The following is a 19861-nucleotide window of genomic DNA, read 5'->3' as shown; positions in this document are numbered from 1 at the left end:
AGGGAAATAGGGAGTGTTCATTAATGGCTAGTTGACCAGATAGGTTTTCTATTAGGAGCAAATGTAGGGAAATGCATGTGTCTGCTTTCCTGAAACAAGAGAGGGTGGGCAGTTTAATAGCATGTATGAAAATGCATGTATGTAAAACTCTCCATTGGCTTTTCTTGCCCTTCTGGGATTTTAACTAAAGTACATAGTCAAAGATGTTTACAAAAGTTTATGCATTGGTGTTTATTTTAATGGAAAAACAGAAACAAAGAAGGACCAGTAATGAGAGAAGAGCTAAGTTATGCTGAGTACCTTGCAACCATCAAAGAGTCCTGTAATAAGAAATAATCTATTGACATTTTCTCAAAATGTTAAGTAATGAACAATGAATGAACAGTGCCTCAAATAGAAAAAGGTAGATACAAAGCAGTCATCTATAGTACTATCCCCAAAATAAATGCGTACAAATTTTTTTAAGGATAAAAAATAGGACACCTGGGTGGCCCAGAGGTTTAAGCGTCTGCCTTTGGCTTAGGTCATGATCGCAGGGTCCTGGGATTGAGCCTCACAGTGGGCTCCCTGTGCCTTTGGGAGCCTGCTTCTCCCTCTCCTTCGGACTGCAACTCCTCCTACTTGTGCACACACTGTCAAATAAATAAAATCTTTAAAAAAAAAAAAAGATAAAATATGTATAAAAGTGTTTGCTGGTTTTCTCTGACAAAAGTAGGATAGCTTTATTTTCTCATTTAAACTAATGGTGCTTTCTAAATTTTCTAACTAAATATTTACTTAATAATTTAAAAAACACCTTGTAATTCAGTTTTATTTGCCAAATTATTATATCTAGTGGTGTATTTCTAAATGACTGTAAAGCAATAATCTTGGAGTTGATGGTGGATCCTATGTAAAGAAGTAAACTATGACAAAACGAGGTGGGGTTTTATGGACATGTAATGAGCTTTCCTCAGTGTGGTGGTAAGAGTTAGAGTTTCTTTAGGTTTCTTTTCCCTGTGATTGAAAAACAGGGCGGCCCACACCTAGAGCTGCTGTAGCGTGGAACATTCTAGCAGGGAGAGAAGCACATAGCATCCTATCCAACTGAGAGCCTCAGGCCCACACACAGAGCCAGCAAGGAGTGTCGGCTACCTGGTCCAGTGGCAGCAAAGTGTGAACCCATGGTCTCTGTCTCGGAAGTTCCCCTTAGTCACTGTTTCTCATTCTTTTCAGGTTTAGGGTTTCAACAACATTTTAGAAATCACAGAAGATTTTACTCTTTTATTTCGTTCTTTTGAAGCATTGTGAGAAAAATTAAAATTTTAAATGGGGAGGGGGCACCTGGGGGCTCAGTGGGTTAAGTGGATGACTCTTGATTTCAGCTCAGGTCATGACCTTGGGGTCCTGGGATCTAGCGCCATGTAGGGCTCTGTGCTCAGGGGAGAGTCTGCTTTAGGATTCTGTCTCTCCCTCTGCTCTTTCTCTCTCTGTTCCTCCAATAAATCTTTGGAAAATTTTTTTCAACAGCGATGTTTTCAGCTGCTATTTGTGTGCGGCCATTTGTCTCCCTTTTTTGGGAGGAGCACACATTTCCTTCTCTCTCTAACTAGGCAGACTCTGGCCAACCACCTCTATTTAATTTTTAAGTGATTGGCTCTACCATCTTGCTCTCAGTACTGTTAATTCTTATGGCTTGGGTGTTATGGTTCAGTCTGTGGTTCTTCTAGAAAGTACAGAAACCAAAATGAACAGTCAGGGTGCCCAAGCTGTCTTAAAATAAGCCTGGTACAGCCCAGCACATGCATTGATTATCCACTTAGCAGTCCACATTGTGATGTGTTGTTTACTGCTCTAAAACACATGGTCAGCTTTCAGTATTCAGGTGAGAGAATCATTTATCACCAATGAAACACTCAGTCCAGAGTTGTCAGATATTCACGCTATAAATTAATGACTTGTCCTTACAGTATCAATGTTGTAATTAATGTTTTGGCAGATGAATGTTTCATGTTTTAAACTATGGGTGAAAATTTTGTCCAATTTATTGTTGCATTGGTTCCCTTCCTCCTTTACTGTGCTCAACACCCTACAATTTCTTTGTTGCTTTATTTGTTTAACTGTGTTGAATGGGGAAGTTGGAGTGATGATTTTGTTGAAAGTAACAAGTCTGAAAACTCCTTTGATATTTTAAATTGAAGACTTTAATTTCAAAAGCCTAATTTCTCTTAGACTTTGGAGCTGTCCTTTGACAGAATGTCAGATCTGCGCTGGTCTTAGGCAGGTCCTATTTCCTGCATACACAACCAATCGCTTACATTAGAATTAAACTTTAAAATGCTTTCTTAATGAATGACTATTCACATTCTTATTCTTTTAAGTAAGAGATCTGGTTTAGTTAAAATAACAATTTTTGTTAACACTTCTGTGAAAATAGAAACTTTGGGAGCATTTAAGACAAGTTAGAAAGTACAGTATTGGTTTTATTTTTCAGTCTGCAATTTATTTTATAAATTGATTTAGTATTATTTGATCATAAACACTGTTTTCAATTTCAGAGCTTCCAGCTTGCAGATTCTCCACTGCAGCAATAGTTACCATTTATCTGATCTCCAAAAAGTGCTGCTTAGGCCCTTGAAATTTTTACATTCCAACTATCCCCAAAACTTTAAAACAAAAATCACATCATGACTTGCTTTCAGAGTTTCTTCTCCATTCCCATATAGTTTCTAAAATGTTAGCAGATACTACTTTAGAAAAAATAGAAGTACTTTTGTAATGAATATTCTAGAATGAACTACAGTTATCTACACTTAGATGGACTATGAAAAACAAACCAAAGCTAAATTTAGCAGATGTAGAACTACATGATAGCTTATGTTTGTTGCCTATCATTGTTTTTATAAAACTTTGTTGAGCAAATGTATGCGGACAAATATGTTTAAGTCAGTGTACATATATATTACATATGACACCACAGTAATTATATTTTCTAGTATGTTTTCACTGATTTGATTATGTAATTTACTAAGAGATCTTCCCAAAGGAAGGAAAATAACCAATTTAAACAATTTACATATATTTTTAAAAAATGTAGTCAGCTTTTCTATCTATCTGTAGATTGCAAGATAAATAGATAACAAAATATTGGTGAAAAGTACTAATTGTAGATCTAGGATGACTGTTATTTTGGGCCTCACTGGACCTTACATTCTGTGAAATTGGAGCTCTAACATACTCCTATTCTAATTTAATCTACTATGTAATGAGATAGCCAAAACTTTAAAAAGTCGTAGAACTTGCAAACTTGATTGAAACTTAGACTTTGCCCTTCAGTAATATTTTATAGGACCCTGGGACTTGTTCTCTACATTTCTGAGTCTTAATTTCTGCATCTGTAAAATAAGGATTAATGAGATCTTTCAGGATAGTGATGAAGATAATAGACCATGTATATCAAAAGTATCTAGCACCTAAGAATGTTAAATAAGAGGTAGCTATTAACTCTAGTTGAACTTATAATTACAGTACCTTAATGCTCTTCAATTGAATATGTACGTTTTTTTCCCCTTTATCAGTGTTTTCAATACCAGATGACATGGTAATTTACACCTATAATTTTTTTTCTAGTCAACAGGTATAAACCTTCCATCTGTAAAACTAGTAGTGTGGCTAGATAGCACCTTTCTAGTTAAGGCTGTGTAATATAAAGTGTTATGCATTTGTCAAAAAAGTAGAATAATTACTATTCATATCATGTATCTCCAGCAGGATACTAACATGGAGCAATGTATTCTGACAAATGTATCTCAAGAAAGTCTAAGGTCTACTATGTTAGTAAAACATAATTTCCTCAAAACTCCTCTAAGGGCAAGAATGGTATTATAAATATACAACACATTCATGTTTGTTTTTTGATATTTTTGATCCATGGTTGCCATGTATTTTACTATTTAATGGCTACTTAATGGCCATTGAATGACATCATCTTAATGATTTAGAATATGAATATACTAATTTAAGTCAATGCAACTAGAATTTTAAAAAATGGAGGTGATGTGGATACTCTGGTACCTTTTTTAAAAAATTGAATTATAGTTAGAATACAATATTTTAGTTTCAAGTATACAAATAGTGATATAATGTTTATATACATTACAAACTGATGACCCAGATAAATCTAGCTACCATCTGGCACCACACAGTTATTACAATAATATTAAATATACTGCCTATGCTGTACATTGCATTCCCCTATCTTATTTATAACTTGACTCTTGTATCTTTTAGTCTCCTTTCCATATTTTGTTCATCTGCCCAACTTCCTTCCCTTGGCAGGCATCAGATTGTTCTCTGTATATATGAGTCTGTTTCTGTTTGTTCACTCTGGTTTTTAGATTTCCATATATGAGTAAAATCATATAGTATTTATCTTTGTTTTTTCTTTTTTCACTTAGCATAATATCCTGTAGGTTCATAAGTGCTGTCACCAATGGCAAGATTCCATTTTTATAGCTGAGTAATACTCCATCATTTATACATAAGCTACAGCTTCTTATCCATTCATCTATCAGTGGACACTTGGGTTGCTCCTATATCTTAGCTATTAAGAATAATACTGCAGTGGATGTGGGGGTATATATGTATCTTTTTGAATTAGTGTTTTCATTTTTTTGTAGAAAAATACTCAGAAGGGAAATTGCTTGATCGTATAGTAGTTCTAGTTTTAAATCTTTTTATTAATATCCATGCTGTTTTCCACAGTGGCTGCACCATTTTGCATTCCTGCCAATAGTGCACAGTGGTTCTCTCTTCTCCACATTCTTGCCAAAATTTATTTTTTGTCTTTTTAATAACAGCCAAACTGACAGGTATAAGGCAATATCTTGTGGTTATGACCTGTTTCCCTGATGACGAGTGATATTGAGCATCTTTTCATGTGTCTATGGGACATCTAGTTGTGTTCTTTGGAAAAATGCCTATTTGCATCCTCTGAATCCATTTTATTTTTTTTTTATTTTTTTTTTTTAATTTTTTTGATTTTTATTTATTTATGATAGTCACAGAGAGAGGGGCAGAGACACAGGCAGAGGGAGAAGCAGGCTCCATGCACCGGGAGCCCGACGTGGGATTCGATCCCGGGTCTCCAGGACCGCGCCCTGGGCCAAAGGCAGGCGCTAAACCGCTGCGCCACCCAGGGATCCCCTGAATCCATTTTAAATTGAATTGTTTGGTTTTTGTGGAGTGATGTCAGTTCTTTATATATTTTGAATATTAACCCCTTATTAGGGGTATCGTTTACAGATACTTTCTCTTAGTCAATTGTCCTTTTGTTTTGCCTTTTTGTTTCCTTCACTGTGCAAAAGCTTTTTAATTTCACGTATTCTCATTTGTTTATATTTGCTTTGGTTTGCATATCAAGGAGACAAATCCAAAGATATATTGCCCAGACCAATGCCCAAGAGCTTACTGCTTATGTTTTCTTCTATGATTTTTATGGTTTCTGGTCTTACATTTAAGTCTTTAATTCATTTGAGTTTATTTTGTGTATAATTTAAGAAAATGATCCAGTTTCATTGTTTTGCCTGTTGTTCAGTATTCCCAGTACCATTTATTGAAGAGATTGTCTTTTTCCCTTGCCTTTGTCATGAATGCATTGACTGTATAAGCATGGGCTTATTTCTGGGCGCTCTTTTCTGTTCCATTAATCTGTGTGTCGGGTTTTTTGGCAGGATCATACTGTTTTCATCGCTCCAGCCTGGTAGTGTACTTTGAAATCAGGCAGCAGGACACCTCCTGCTCTGTTCTTTCTCAGGGTTGCTTTAGCTATTTGGGGTCTTTTGTGGTTCTATACAAATTTTAGGACTATTTATTTCTAGTTCTGTGAAAAATGCTATTGGTATTTTGATAGGGATTGCACTGCATCTGTCAATTCCTTGGGGTTGTATGGACATTTTAACAATATTAATTTTTCCAATCCATAAGCATGATACATTTTCCCATTTGTGTCATTGTCAGTTTCTTACATTAATATCTTAAGTTTTTGGCACAGAGGTACTTCACCTCTTTGGTTAAATGTATTCCTAGATAATCTCATATTGATGTAATTATCAGTGGGATTATTTTCTTAATTTCTCCTCTGAGAAGTGTATTAGAAATGCAACAAGTGTGTATTCTGTATCCTGCAGCTTTACTGAATTCATTTTTTATAAGTTCTCATTAGCTTTTTTGGTGTACCCTTTAGGGTTTTCTATATATAGTATGTTGTCTGCAAATAGTTTTACAGTTTTATTTCTTTTCCATTTTGGATCCCTTTTATTTTCTTCTTTTTCATCTGACTTCTGTGCTAGAATCTGCAATACTACATTGAGTAACAGTGGCAAGTGGGCACCCTTATCTTGTTCTGATCTTAGAGGAAAAGCTTTTAGCCTTTCATCATTAAGTATGATGTTAGCTGTAGGTTTGTCATGCGTGGCCTTCTATGTCAAGGTATGTTTTCTCTCTGCCCACTTTCTTGAATGTTTTTATCAGAAATGGATGTTGAATTTTATCAAATGCTTTTTCTGTACCTATTGAGATTATCAAATAATTTTTATCCTTTTGTTGTTGATGGGGTGTATTATATTGATTGATTGGCAGATACTGAAACCATCCTTGCTTCTCAGAGTAAATAAATCCCACTTGGTCATGGTGTAAGATCCTCTTGGTGTGAGATCCTTTTAATGTTTTCTTGAATTTGGTTTGTTAAAATTTCGGGGATTTTTGCATCAGTATTCATCTGGGATACTTTTTTTGGTGGTTTCTCTGGTTTTGATATTAGCATAATGCTAGGCCTCAGAGAATGAGTATGGAAGCATTTCTTCCTTTCAATTTTGTGTATGAGTTTGAGAATAGGTATGAACTCTATCTAGTAGAACTCACCTGGGTCACCATCTGTTCCTGGACTTTTTTGACTACTGATTCAGACAAAACTCCCAACAATTTTGTTGCTAATAATTGGTCCATTCAGGTTTTTTATTTCTTCTTGATTCAGCCTTGGAAGATTGTTGGTTTCTAGGAAGTTACCATTTCTTCTAGGTTGTCCCATTTGTTGGCAAGTAATTGTAGAAGTCTCATATGATCCTTTGCATTTTTGTGGTATTGGTTGTAACTTCTTTCATTTCTAATTTTTGTTTACTTGGGCCTTTCTCTCTCTCTCTCTCTCTTTGTTTTTTTTAATGACTGGCTATTTTGTTCATCTTTTCAAACAACCAACAGTTTCACTGATCTTTTCAGTTGCTTTTTTTTTGTTCCTATTTTATGGATTTCCACTCTGATCTTTATTATTTTCTTCCTTCTACTAATGTGGACTTCATTTTTTTTTTAAGTTCTTTTATGTGTAAAGTTAGATTGTTTATTTCTTGAGGTGGGCTTATCTTGCTATAAACTTTTTAGATCTGCCTTTGCTGTGACCATAGATTTTGCACTCTTCTGTTTCCATTTTCATGTGTCTCAAGTTATTTTTCTATGCTTATTTTTTTAATTTAAATTCAATTTGCCAACAGTATAACACCCAGTGCTCATTCCATCTCTCAAGGTAGTTTTTATTCCTCTTTGATTTCTTCACTGACCCATTGGTTGTTGAATAGCATGTTGTTCAGCCTTCATGGGTTTGGCTGAACAACAATTTTCTTATAATTCTAGTTTCATACAACTATGATCACCTAGACAGAAATGATCCACTACCTTTACCAGAGGGTTTTTTTTTCCATAATTGCCTTATTTCTAAATAAAGACTTTTTTTCCATTTAAGGAAGGCCCTTTAACATTTCTTGTAAGGCCGGTTTTGTGTTGATGAATATGTCTTCAGCTTTTGTTTGTCTGGGAAACTCCTTATTTCCCTTTCAATTTGGAAGGAAAGTCTTGCCAGGTAGAAAGAGTATCCTTGGTTGTGTGTTTTTTCCTTTTAGTACTTTGAATATATCAATACCACTCCCTTCCAGCCTGTAAAGTTTCTGCTGAAAAATCTGTTAGTCTTATACGGGTTCCTTTGTGTGGAACAAGTTTTCTCTTGCTGCTTTGAAGATCCTCTATCATGTATGTGGATGTGTCTCTTTGGGCCCACCTTACCTGGGATTCTCTGTTTCCTGGACTTCTATATTTCTTTCACCAGGTTAAGGAAGTTTTCAGCCATTATTTCCTCAAATGGGTTTCCTGTCTCTCTCTTCTCCTTCTAGGACCCCCTACAATGCAAATGTTAGCATGCTTGACATTGTCCCAGAGGATAGTCTTAAACTTTGCTCGGGTTTTAATTTTTTTTTTTCTCTGCTGTTTCGATTGGGTGATTTCCACTAACCTTTCTTCCAGGTTCACTGATCCCTTCTTGTGCATCATTTCATCTGCTGTTGATTCCTTCTAGTATATTTTTCACCCCTCGTATTCTTCAGCTCTGGTTTTTCGTATTTCTTTGTTGAAATTCTCACTGTGTTTATCCATTTTTCTCCTGAGTTCAGTTAACATTTTCATAAGCATACTTAGAATTCCTTATCTGGTAGGTTGCCTATCTTTGTTTCACTTAGGTGGGTTTTCCCCCCCCTGAGTTTCTGTCTTATTCTTTCATCTGCATCATACTTTTGCCTCCTCATTTTGCCTAGCTCTCTGTTTCTATGTGGTAGTAGATCAGGTACATCTATTAGTCTTGAAGGAGTGGCTTTATGCAGGAGGTGTCATATGGGGTGCAGTAATGTAAAATGCCCTCATCACCCCATCAGGTGCCCAAGGAGTGACCCCTGGGTGGGCTGTACACACACACACCCCCCCCCCCCCCCGTTGTGGTAGGTCTTGATTCATATGGACTCCCACTAATGTGTGTAGGGCTGGCTGCAGGAGCTGACTTCAATGCCCAATTGCAACTGTATGGCCCATCTGGGGTGGGGGGGAGGGAGCAGGGCGGGCCTCCTGCATAACTGGCTGCATCTGTTGTAGGTGTTTTAGTTTGCTGGGCTGGCATCCCATGGCAGGGTGCTTAGCAGGGGCTGTGGTACCTGTGGGACAGATGAGGTGGTAAGCCACTCGGGAGGGGCTCCAGGTTGGTTGGTTGGGGCGAATTCATGGGGAAACACTTGGGCCAGATACAGCGCTAACACAAGAGAGAGAAAACGTTAGAAATGGTGCCCACCAGTGCTAGTGCAGCTAGCTAGAAGCGGCAAGTACAGAATGCTGCCGCCGGGGCCGCTGTCCCCGGGGAATGCCCCAAGTGATCCCTGCCCCTCTGGCACACACCCCTACAGCAGTGAGTGTACTTCCTTCACGTTTAGCCCAGGTGCTTTTCAAACTGCTGCCTCTGCACCAGGCCTCCACAGGAGGGAGAGGACATGCATGCCCTGGAAGAGTACAGTCCCCACTTCCTGCTGCCTCTGGCTCTCTTGGCTATAAGCCCCTGTTGCTTTTTAAAACCTGTCATTATTGGTGCCATTGACCTGGGCAGTGGAGCCCAATGTGAGGTTCAGAGCCTTCCTTCCTTCCTCAGTGAGGGCCTCTGGGGTTATGATATTGTATACCTCCCACTTGTGGGCCTCCCTCTCCAGGCGTGTGGGTTGTGACCAGACTGTCTCTGCCCTTCCTGCACAGCTCAGTTGGGCTCTCTAATATCCTTCAGAGTATATGAGTTTTACTGCTAGTCCTTGGTTCATTGTGAGATGATTGCTCCACTTGTAGTTGCAGATCTTGGTGTGTCCATGGGAGGGAGTAAGCCCGGGATCCCCCTATTCCTCCCACCTCTCAAGGCTCTTAATTATGGGCAGTTTCCATTCTATTGTGATACTAATGATAGAAGAGAGAAAAGCAGAAATTATTTTTAATGTCTAACTTTACCTCAAGACTGCCTACTTAGTGACTCACACAAGATTTTAAAAACCACTCTCCAGCTTGAATGGATATTACCCTGCAGGTCCCTGCCAGCCAACACAGTTTGGAAGGTGAGGAGCATAGATTTTGGAATAAGGCAGTCCTGAATTCAGATCCAAGCTGTGCTCATGCTCTGGGCAAACAGGTGGCTTAACTGCCATCAGTAAACTGGACTAGTAGGAGCGATTATTTGAGGAAATATATTTATTAAAGTACCTTGATATCCATCAACTAGTTTATAATAGGATTATGACTATGATGGGAGTGTTTTGTCTCACTTCCTAAAAACCTTGGTCTTCCAGTTCTTCATCTGCCTGCCTGGATTGCAGATGTCCACTAAGTAACTTTTACATCTTAAAGGCTTCTTTCTTCTTCCTTTCATCCTCGAGGGACAGGTTTCCCATTCTTTTCACTATTGATTCAGTCCTTAAAATTCTTCCTTTAAATTGTTCCAGGGGATATTTAAAAACTAGGGCGTGTGGCTCAGTGGTTAAGCATTTGCCTTCAGCTCAGGGCATGATCCCAGGGTCCTGGGATCAAGTCTCACATCAGGCTCCCCACAGGGAGCCTGCTTCTCCCTCTGCCTGTGTCTCTCTTTCTCTGTGTCTCTCATGAATAAATAAAATCTCTTAAAAAGAGAAACCAGGATGTGAAATAAAATATCCCTCATCACAAGAACCTGAGGGGTAGTGGGGCAGCCCGGTGGCTCCACGATTTAGTGCTGCCTTCAGCCCAGGGCGTGATTCTGGAGACCCAGGATCGAGTACCATGTCGAGCTCCCTGCATGGAGCCTGCCTCTCCCTCTGCCTGTGTCTCTGCCTGTGTCTCACGAATAAATAAATAAAAATTTTAAAAAAAAGAACCTGAGGGGTATGTATATAGCAAAAATCAGAAACAAACGAACCACACAACAAAACAAAACAAAAAAAAATCCTCTCATCTGGTAGATTGGCATGATAGAGAAACCAGGAAGTTTTCACACTAATTTAAAGATCTGAGAAATGAAGAATCTATCCTTGCCTTTGGACTACGGTAAGGGAGGAAGCATGTGGCCATAGATCAAGCTGGGGGTGGTTCTGAGGGTTTTGTTCCTTCCTTTATACTAATATAAATATGAATAAGAACACAGCTGCTCTGAATTTGTTTGATTTTACAAACACGTCTTTGTAGGGATTCAGGAATTGTGGTAATTGTGTAGGATGAGATGAGCATTAGTTAGTGTGGGTCATTTGAAAATTTAGCCCAACGTACAGACTGTTGCGCAATTTTAAGGCAACGGTTTCTACCCGTCTGACCTGTTTGGGCAACTGTTACTTGGGCAGAAATGTTGATTTGCAGACCCTGGCTGGAAGCACGCACAGGGAATTTGCTACCTTGTGTTGGGTATCAGGGAGCTGTCAGACCTCAGCCTCCAAAGTAGGCAGCCTTGGTACCTCACAGAGAAGACCGAGATCTACCGCAGCTTCTCAGTTTTGCTGTTTTATCTTTGTGAGAGAAGTGGAATATCAGATAAGAACACTGTTTTTGTTGGCAAGAAAGACCTGGGTTTGAAACCTGCCTTTGCTACTTACGATGTTACCTTAGGCAAGCCACCTTCTCTAAATCTCAAAAACAGCACAGGATTCTCCTCATAGGTTCATGGAATAGATTACAGGGGATGATGTATATAAAGAAAGAGCTTCCACAGTAGCTCCTAGTAGTACTCAGGTGATTGATACCTCCAGCCCGGGTATAATCTCAAACATCTACCATGTTTGAGATTACCATGAATGTAGCTGCCTTACATTCTTTTGCAGAATGGATAAGGATGTAATGTATAAATAAACTAAATACAGTAACATCTGTTGGACACCGTACGAGCTGCTGCAAATAAAAACAGGCCTAAGCCATGGACCTTATGTAAAAGGAATTACTGACAGAAACCTCCATCTGAAGGTATCCTAGGATCACCTATGTAAAGTGCTACATGACAATACTTAATGGGGTCTAGAGGTGGTCATGGAACCAAAAAGCCATGGTGGACACTCCAGGCTGGGAGAACAGATCTTAGCATAATACTCCTGGAAACATGTAGCACACAGTAGTCACTTCATAAATATTTATAGAAAGCAGGATCCCTAAGTGATGAACTACACGGTTTGTGTAGAGAAGTAGGGAAGAACTACAATTGGAGAAAGAAACAAGAGCCAGAATGTGGACCCTCGTGGGCTTGAACTATATATAGTGAATTATATATAGTGGAGGATTCCCAGAGAGTTTATTAAAAGACTCGTGCTGGACAGAAGCAGTTTTAGCAGTGTGTGGGGAGGAATGGAAGGAGCAGCCAGGAGAGTCAGGAGGCCTACTAAGTACATACACCACCATCGTGGTGAAGGCAAGAGTGAAGGCATGCATTAGGATGGTTGCAGTCACAGTGGACAAGAAGGAAAAGGTAACGTGACCAAGTTCCAGGAAGTGGAAAAAGGGTCGAAATTGGCATAATGTCTGCCTTTAAGCACAAGTTACTAAGCACAGAGCCAGGAGTTCATGTCCTTCTAAGTATGGAATATTTAGAAATGCATTCCTTTTGTAGATGGGAAGTGAGCAGTATTTGGTTTTCTTAGCGTCTCTATTCAAGTATTTCACAGCAGTTCTATTACAAATTATAGTAAATGTTCAAAATTCTGGAATTCAAAAATAGTTCACTTCAGACTAATGTAAAATGAAGTCCAATACAAACCACTGATTTAACACAATTCTAAATTAAACTACAAACCCAACTTAAACCATAGCTGATAAAGTCTACTTAATCTTGCAAACTGGACATATGTGACTGAAACCCAGAATGACTCCCAAAGATGCTGGTACGGGCCTAAACTCAAGCTTACAGTTCGACCACAGATAATTATAAAAACAGTGGCCTTCAGTTGTGGACCTGACAATGAAGGTCCCTACTGAATACCACTGTAGCTTAACCAACCTGAGTGGCACCCAACTCCCAAAAAATAAAATCCAAACTGCATATACATTGGTATGTTAGAAAACCCAAATCATGAAAAGATGGAAAACATGACAAGTGAGATTCGAGCTCAAAAACACAGGTCCACAGCCATCAGCTTCAACCTTGGATATACAGTATGATATGCACAGCATACCACTGTGTCACACCTGTTCATCATTCTTTGAAGATGTCACAGTCCTAATTCCATATGTACCAGACCATCATTATCCCTGTGTGCTCTTTAAGAAGTGAGAAACACATATCCTTACTCCATCACATCATTAGTAGTTAAAATTCATGTACTCCCATTGCAGGGAACAGAGTCGAGAACATGCAGCCTATGGTTTCAAGTTACCTAACACAGTGACCAGACAGAGGACTGATCCTTCCAAAGAGAAATACATTTCTTCTGTGAAACATGTTAGATCAGACTTAAAGAAGCAGCATAGATAAGGTGACCATATTCTCTCTTCATTTAAATAAATACACAGGGCCAAAGAAACTTTTTGCAGACCCACTGTATTCTTCCCTATACACCCACAGCCCCCCTGGGGAAATCTGGGCAAGCTCTTGGAGTTTACTGATGGAAGACCTTCATTTTACAGACTGCAGCTAAGCCCAGAAACACTAAGTGACAGGCCATTGGTGTCTCAAAGGTGTGAAAAAGGCATTTTCTCCTTCAAGCATCCTTTACTGAAAATGGTCCTGCCTTATTACAGTATAATTTTGTTGCTCTAACCTTCTCTCCAGCATGAGTGTGCATAAATGATGTTTGGAGGAACTGTCTTAGTACACACCTGAAGTTAAAACCAGTAGAACCCTCTCAGCAAACGCAAAGGGAATCATCAGTGTTTCTTCAGATCATAAGAAAACAAAATGTGTCGCTCAAAACTGTTTCACAGAAAGATCATGAAAGCCTTCCTGCAGACAGTTTTTCTTTTTGATTTGAAAACTATTCCATAGCTCATTATTAGACAAATCAGTAATCCTTTAGCTAATGCAGGGATAAATGGGCAGTCAGAAAATGTCATCACCTGGTGTGTGTTCAGTGGAGTATTTACATTCTTCCTAATGAAAAAAGATAAGAAAAATGCAGGAGACTTTGGTGTGTAAAAACCACCTTTTAGGACTAGCGCTAGAGGGACAAATAAACTAATCACTAGGCCTGTATAGTCTCTGGTGTTAGCTCTGTTTTGAATACCTTTTCGGACTTGTTTTGAATCAAAGAATAAGGCTGCTTCTGTAGGGCATTTGTTCCACTTAAAGATGATTAAAATGTTTTAAAATGTTTCTGGTCCTTGGTGAAAATTTCTTTTCTCTATGTTGCTGAAAGCTTTATGGCAGAGGATTCTTAACCTCAGCATTATTGACATTTGAAGTTGGGTAATTCTTTGTTGTGAAGGATTGTCCTGCACACTGTGGGATGCTGAGCAGCACTCTGATCTCTTCTCACTAGATGTCAGTAGCATTTCCCCAGTAGTGACAATCAAAAATGTCTCCACCCATTGCCAAGTGTCTCCCCTCCCCCCTGCCTTCCTTTCCCTTCCCCAGGGAGCAAAACTGCTCCCAAACGAGAACCACTGGTTTATAGTATTTTGACAAAAACTGGTAAGCCCATGAGAAGACACCTGTTCCGTGTGTAGTTGGTAAAAATCCAGTTGGAATAGCTTTATTTTCGGGATTTTTTTCCCATGGTAATTGGGGAAAAAATGTTTTCTGAGGTCATACTATTTTTGCTTTTTTTTTTTTCTCTAAATAAAAAAAATGTTGATTTAATTCACTTAAATTGAAGGCTAAACCAACCAACACCACCATTTGGGTTTGTAATGTTTATCATTCCTGTTCCGTTGTCTTTGGGGAGAAAGGCACTAAGTCAGTAAGCAAGACTGGATCATTCTGCCAGGTGCATTACAGTCCCCATTTAGAAGTTGGGCAGTTGAGATTGTCAGAGATGAAAAGGTCACCAAGCTACTACATTGCAGTTAGGATATGAATTCTAGCCTGCCTTGGAGTCCTCACTATTCTCTGTGACAGCAGTTCTCCCTGTGTAGTCCACAGACCCCTGGGAGTCCCCAAGATCTTTTCAGAAATACATTCATGATAATACACAGTCTTTATTTGCCTTTTTCACTGTGTTGACACTTGTATTGGTGGTACAAAAGCAACGATGAGTAATACTACTGGCATCCTAGGGTACCGTGGTCACTGTATTCACTGCCATGTGCTCACAGTTAAAGCCAATTCCACTTAAGAATATCCTTGAGGAAGCAAAATATTACTAAATCTCTTAAATCTCCATTTTGGACAATGTCCCTTTATGATCTATTTGTGACAAAGCAGAAATATTACCACGCACGTAGGCTGCACAGAGCACGTAGGCTTGTGTCAGAGGAGGAGGTGTAAGATTGTTTATGTTGTACAATGAACAGTCACCTTTTTCATGACATACCATGAATAAACTATGGTTTTTAGCCTTGAGTGTTTGCAGAGGTTTTCTAAAAGATGACTGAAGTGAGGCTATCACTTCAAGAAAGACAACTGATAGGAATTGTTGCCAGTCTAAAACTGAGCTTTCAAACAAAATTTAGGACTTTGAAAGATTTCTATCTGCCACTGTGAGCTTGACAGATGTGACTCTTATATTGTTTAATGAACTGTGTCAACATTTGGAAAATCTGCCTAACTCAGTGAACCAATATTTTCCAAATGACTAACGCATGACAGTACAAAATCATGCATGGGGAAAAGATCCGTTCAAAGTGCAAGACAGACCAGTGGATTATTTAATGTAACCATGTTACAAAAAGTTCATAGATAGGGTTTCAGATTCCACACGGCAGCACTAACCTTTAAAAAACCAAAATGTCGGGCAGCCCGGGTGGCTCAGCGGTTTAGCGCCACCTTCAGCCAGGGGCGTGATCCTGGAGACCCAGGATCGAGTCCCACGTCGGGCTCCCCACATGGAGCCTGCTCCTCCCTCTGCCTGTGTCTCTGCCTCTTTCTCTCTCTGTCTCTGTCTCTCATCAATCAATAAATAAAATCTTTAAAAATAAATAAATAAAAAATAAAAAGCAAAATGTTGTATTTTGGGGTAGAATCACATCGTATTTTGGGGTTAAATCACAAAGAATATCTACCATTCCCTGAACTTACTAAGCTCCTGGAGGACCATTAACCGTCCCCTGGCTCACAGGGAAAGGCGTTTATAGTATTTGCCCTTACCTGAGGTCCTCCAGGTAGTCCCATGACAGAGGGGGCAGATTAAAAAAAAACATTTACCAAGTTTCAAGGTTCATAATTTCAGGGACATGTTTCACCCACAGCACCACTTACGTGTGTGACGTGACCTCTGTATGGTCACAGTGCCTGCTGGTCAGGTTTTGTGAGCATGGGCTAAATGAAAGGTGCACCTTAAGATGTGATTAGTTCTCACCATCCGTCCATGCACCTCCTCTCATCACTTGTTTTTCCTGCAGGAGAACACAAGAGGAAAAATCCGGCTTTGTGTGTGTGTGCTCGCTCTCTCTCTCTCTCTCTCTCTCTCCCAAGTCTAATGTACACCCTGGGGCCTCAGGACTGAGCTGGTGTTGAGCATACTCTCCACCGTAAATGGGCAACAGCACTCGAGTATCCACTTGGAATAAGGCATTTTGTTCCTAGGAGTTTTCACCCAAACGGAAGCCCCGTGGACATAGTCTATCAGAGAACCCGTCAGGATCTGCAGGATGTCTGGCATAGCTGTCAGCGCAAAGAGTCACCCATCAAAGACCCAGGATGTGTTCGCTTTCCTGTTCAGAAGGGAGTCATGCACACTCGAGTTCTTATATGCATTTTCATTTTCGTGTCATGTATTTGCCACGTACCCTTATCCAAAGATGGTGATTCCAAGAGGTTTGTTTGTAGTCCTAGACTCTTAGGTGGGCCCCAGCCCTGGAGCAGTATCATCGGGTCACACCTGGAGTTGCATCCCATGGAGGCCTCGTCCATGTTTCCTAGTGGTGTTCATCACGGGCCATGCCCGTCCTCCTGTCTGTGTGACAGAAACACATTTCTTCCACTAATATCTGTGCTGTACGTGGCAGTTTTCCACATACTCTGCCCTTAAATGCTGTAGCGGAACAGGACTGAGGGGACGCCAAGGCTGGCCAGAATGACCCATTCCTAGCTCCACTTGCATCAGGGCCTTTGTTATCTCATTTTCCCTTTCCCCGGTGCCGTCGGAAGCTCGGGGCTCAGTGGCCCATTGTGCACGTGCTCTAATTTATAAGCTAGAATTTGAGAACAGCATCCTGGGGTTTAAGCTTAATGCTGTTTTCCACTACATAATACTTACATAATGCTTTTTCATAAAATCTCCAGTTTTCATGAAACAGCAAAGAAGGAACATCTGTGGTGTGCTTGCTTAGTGCAGAAATGATGTGCCAGGGCAGCCCGGGTGGCTCAGTGGTTTAGTGCTGCCTTCAGCCCAGGGAGTAATGCTGGAGACTCAGGATCAAGTCCCACGTCGGGCTCCCTGCATGCAGCCTGCTTCTCCCTCTGCCTGTGTCTCTGCCTCTCTCTCTCGTGAATAAATAAAATCTTAAAAAAGAAAAAGAAGAAGAAGAAATGATGTGCCAGATTTTCTGTGTATTCACATGGGCTTTTCAGTAGGTAGGGCACGGATATGAAGCATGTCGGTATGACTGCAAATAGGCCCTGTAACCCCCCTCCTTCTAGCTTGTGGCCTCTTAAGGTGATGCATCCTTCCACAGGGCTCGCGAGAGGCTAGACGAGATTTTTTTCATGAGAGTGTTTCACAGCTACAAAGTACAGGTATACCTTGTTCTATGGTGCTCTGCTTTATTGCACCTAGGTTTGGGACAAATGTATGGTTTGTGTAAAAAAAAAAAAAAAAAAAAAAAAAGAAAGAAACCATGAAGTCAAGCAAGCCTATCAGTGCCATTTTTCCAACAGCATCTGCTCATTATGTAACTCTTTGTCACACTTTGGTAATTCTCAGTATTTCAGATTTTTTTCTTTATTATGGTTGTTATGGTGAGCTGTGATTATGATGCGCTGAAAAAACTCAGATGATTAGCATTTTTTTAGCAATGAAGTATTTTTAAATTAAGGTATACACAGTACATTTTTAGACATAAAGCTCTTGCACACTTTAATAGACTAGAGGATAGTACACATATGACTTTAATATGCCCTAGGAAGCCAACTAAGTCATTTGACTTGCTGCTGTATTGCAATACATTTTTGCTGTCTGATGGTCTGGATTTGAACCTGCTTGTTCACTCTGGTATGTCTCTATTACAAAGCACTATTGTAAAAAAATTTAATTGTATAATATACATATACAGTTTGTGTGTAAGGTATACAAATGTATACAATGGGTTGAGGAAACAGTACAGAAGCAACCATTCAGATCTTTAAATATTACATTCCTTTTCCATAAACAACTCGTTGGTCCCTAAAAATAGATGTCAGATGACAGAGATGGGCTGAGCAGGAATAGGAGCATCTTCAGGACTTAAGCCAAGGAAGTTTTGCTTCCCTGACACATTGCTCTCTTCACTCGTTCTGAGACCTTCCTCCTTCTCTGTGAAAGCCTGGCCCGAGCAGCTCCTCTACATTAGTCACGAGTTTCCATTCATCACAGGCCGCTTACGCCAGGCCTAGAACAGTCATTTCGGGTTACTCTCTCCCCTTGTGGGCTGTCAGTGGGTGCTCCATCCGCTCCCCCAGACCAGCAGGGAGACGACAGCTTGTGATAGAGAAGTCTCTAGAAGTTGTGGACAGTGTCCAGAGGCCTGTGTGGAACCCTGAGGCCTATCCCCAGAAGGGGAGTGGTGGGAACCCCGTCCGTTTGACAGAAGCCTCTTAGACCAACAGAACAGGACTGGCAGTGGCTTCTTTTGAGGATAGAATTGAGGGGTGCTTTGGGGCTTGTTGCAGATCTCCAGAACAAATTAGGAACAGAGGATCTTTCAACACCAGGACAGCAGTCAGTGTGCTGAGCAGTCCTCAAAAGGGGAAACGAGAACTGGGAGAAGCAGATGCCCCCTTTGGCTCCTTTTTCTTGAGGCTGTGCCTTCCACGAGTGGGGAGGGCAGAAACACAGTCCTCCCCGCCCAGAGCCTGGCTGAGGGTGGGAGGTGGTAATGTCTCCCGTCAGCCCTCCGTAGGCCTCAAGGCCCGGCCCAGACCCAGACCTGCACCGTGGAAGAGGCCAGGACTTGAGGGGAGCCCGCAGGTACAGCTGTCCTGACTCCACTAGATTTAGGAAGATGCCTGCACGAGATCTGAAAAACCAAAAATTAATGTCCTAAGCAGTGGCAGCGGTAGGGGGTGTCCTTCTGAGCAGATGGGTGCACACTGCATCTTGGTCGCAGCGGTAGATGTGGGGCTGACGGGGAGCCGGACTTGCCAGCTGCACGCCTACAAGGGGCGAAGGATCCTGCACATACAGGACACTTTCCTGAAGGGCATTAGGGACACGAACCCGCCCTTAGCCACTGAAAATTAGCATTTCTAGGTGAAGCTCATTTTTGCCCTTCTTTTTAGGGAATACTTAGGAGTGAGGTCATTTCTTTTTCATGTTGTCTTAAAGAATAACACATTATTTGAATGTATTCAGGCTGGCGGTTGTGGGCCTGCTAGGACGCCAAGCCCATGCTCACTGGCCAGTGGGAAGGTAAGAGAAGAGTATTTTGCTCTTTTCGGCGGACAGTCACAACAGTTAAATCCTAATCCTGCTTGTCTTCCTCCTCCAGCCCTGGAATGAGACCAGATGTCAGCTCTCCTCCATCCAGCTCCTCAGCGGCAACGGGACCACCTCCCAAACTCTGCCTCGTGTGTTCTGACGAGGCCTCGGGGTGTCATTACGGGGTCTTGACTTGTGGAAGCTGCAAAGTGTTCTTCAAGAGAGCGGTGGAAGGTAGTGTGTGTTTTGAAGAGTTTTATTTTTGAAGTTTCTGTTATATGCAAACCCCCTTAATGGGTGCACAGCCAGAAAGGCAGGTGGCTTGG

At 40.6% G+C, this 19861-nt stretch overlaps 1 protein-coding gene across 1 annotated transcript in view; it reads left to right on the top strand.

Annotated features, from left to right (window-relative positions):
- NR3C1 (nuclear receptor subfamily 3 group C member 1) overlaps window positions 1-19861 on the top strand; it is a 110265-nt gene that overhangs the window by 66164 nt on the left and 24240 nt on the right. Inside the window, 1 exon segment of the mRNA NM_001302828.1 lies at window positions 19606-19769. Within this exon segment, the coding sequence (NP_001289757.1) occupies window positions 19606-19769 (164 nt within the window).

The sequence above is a fragment of the Canis lupus genome, chromosome 2 (genome assembly GCF_011100685.1).
Source record: "Canis lupus familiaris isolate Mischka breed German Shepherd chromosome 2, alternate assembly UU_Cfam_GSD_1.0, whole genome shotgun sequence".
In the NCBI taxonomy this organism is placed as follows: Eukaryota; Metazoa; Chordata; class Mammalia; order Carnivora; family Canidae; genus Canis; species Canis lupus.
Note: the sequence above shows the minus strand (reverse complement) of the source record. Positions and strands in the feature narration are given on the sequence as shown.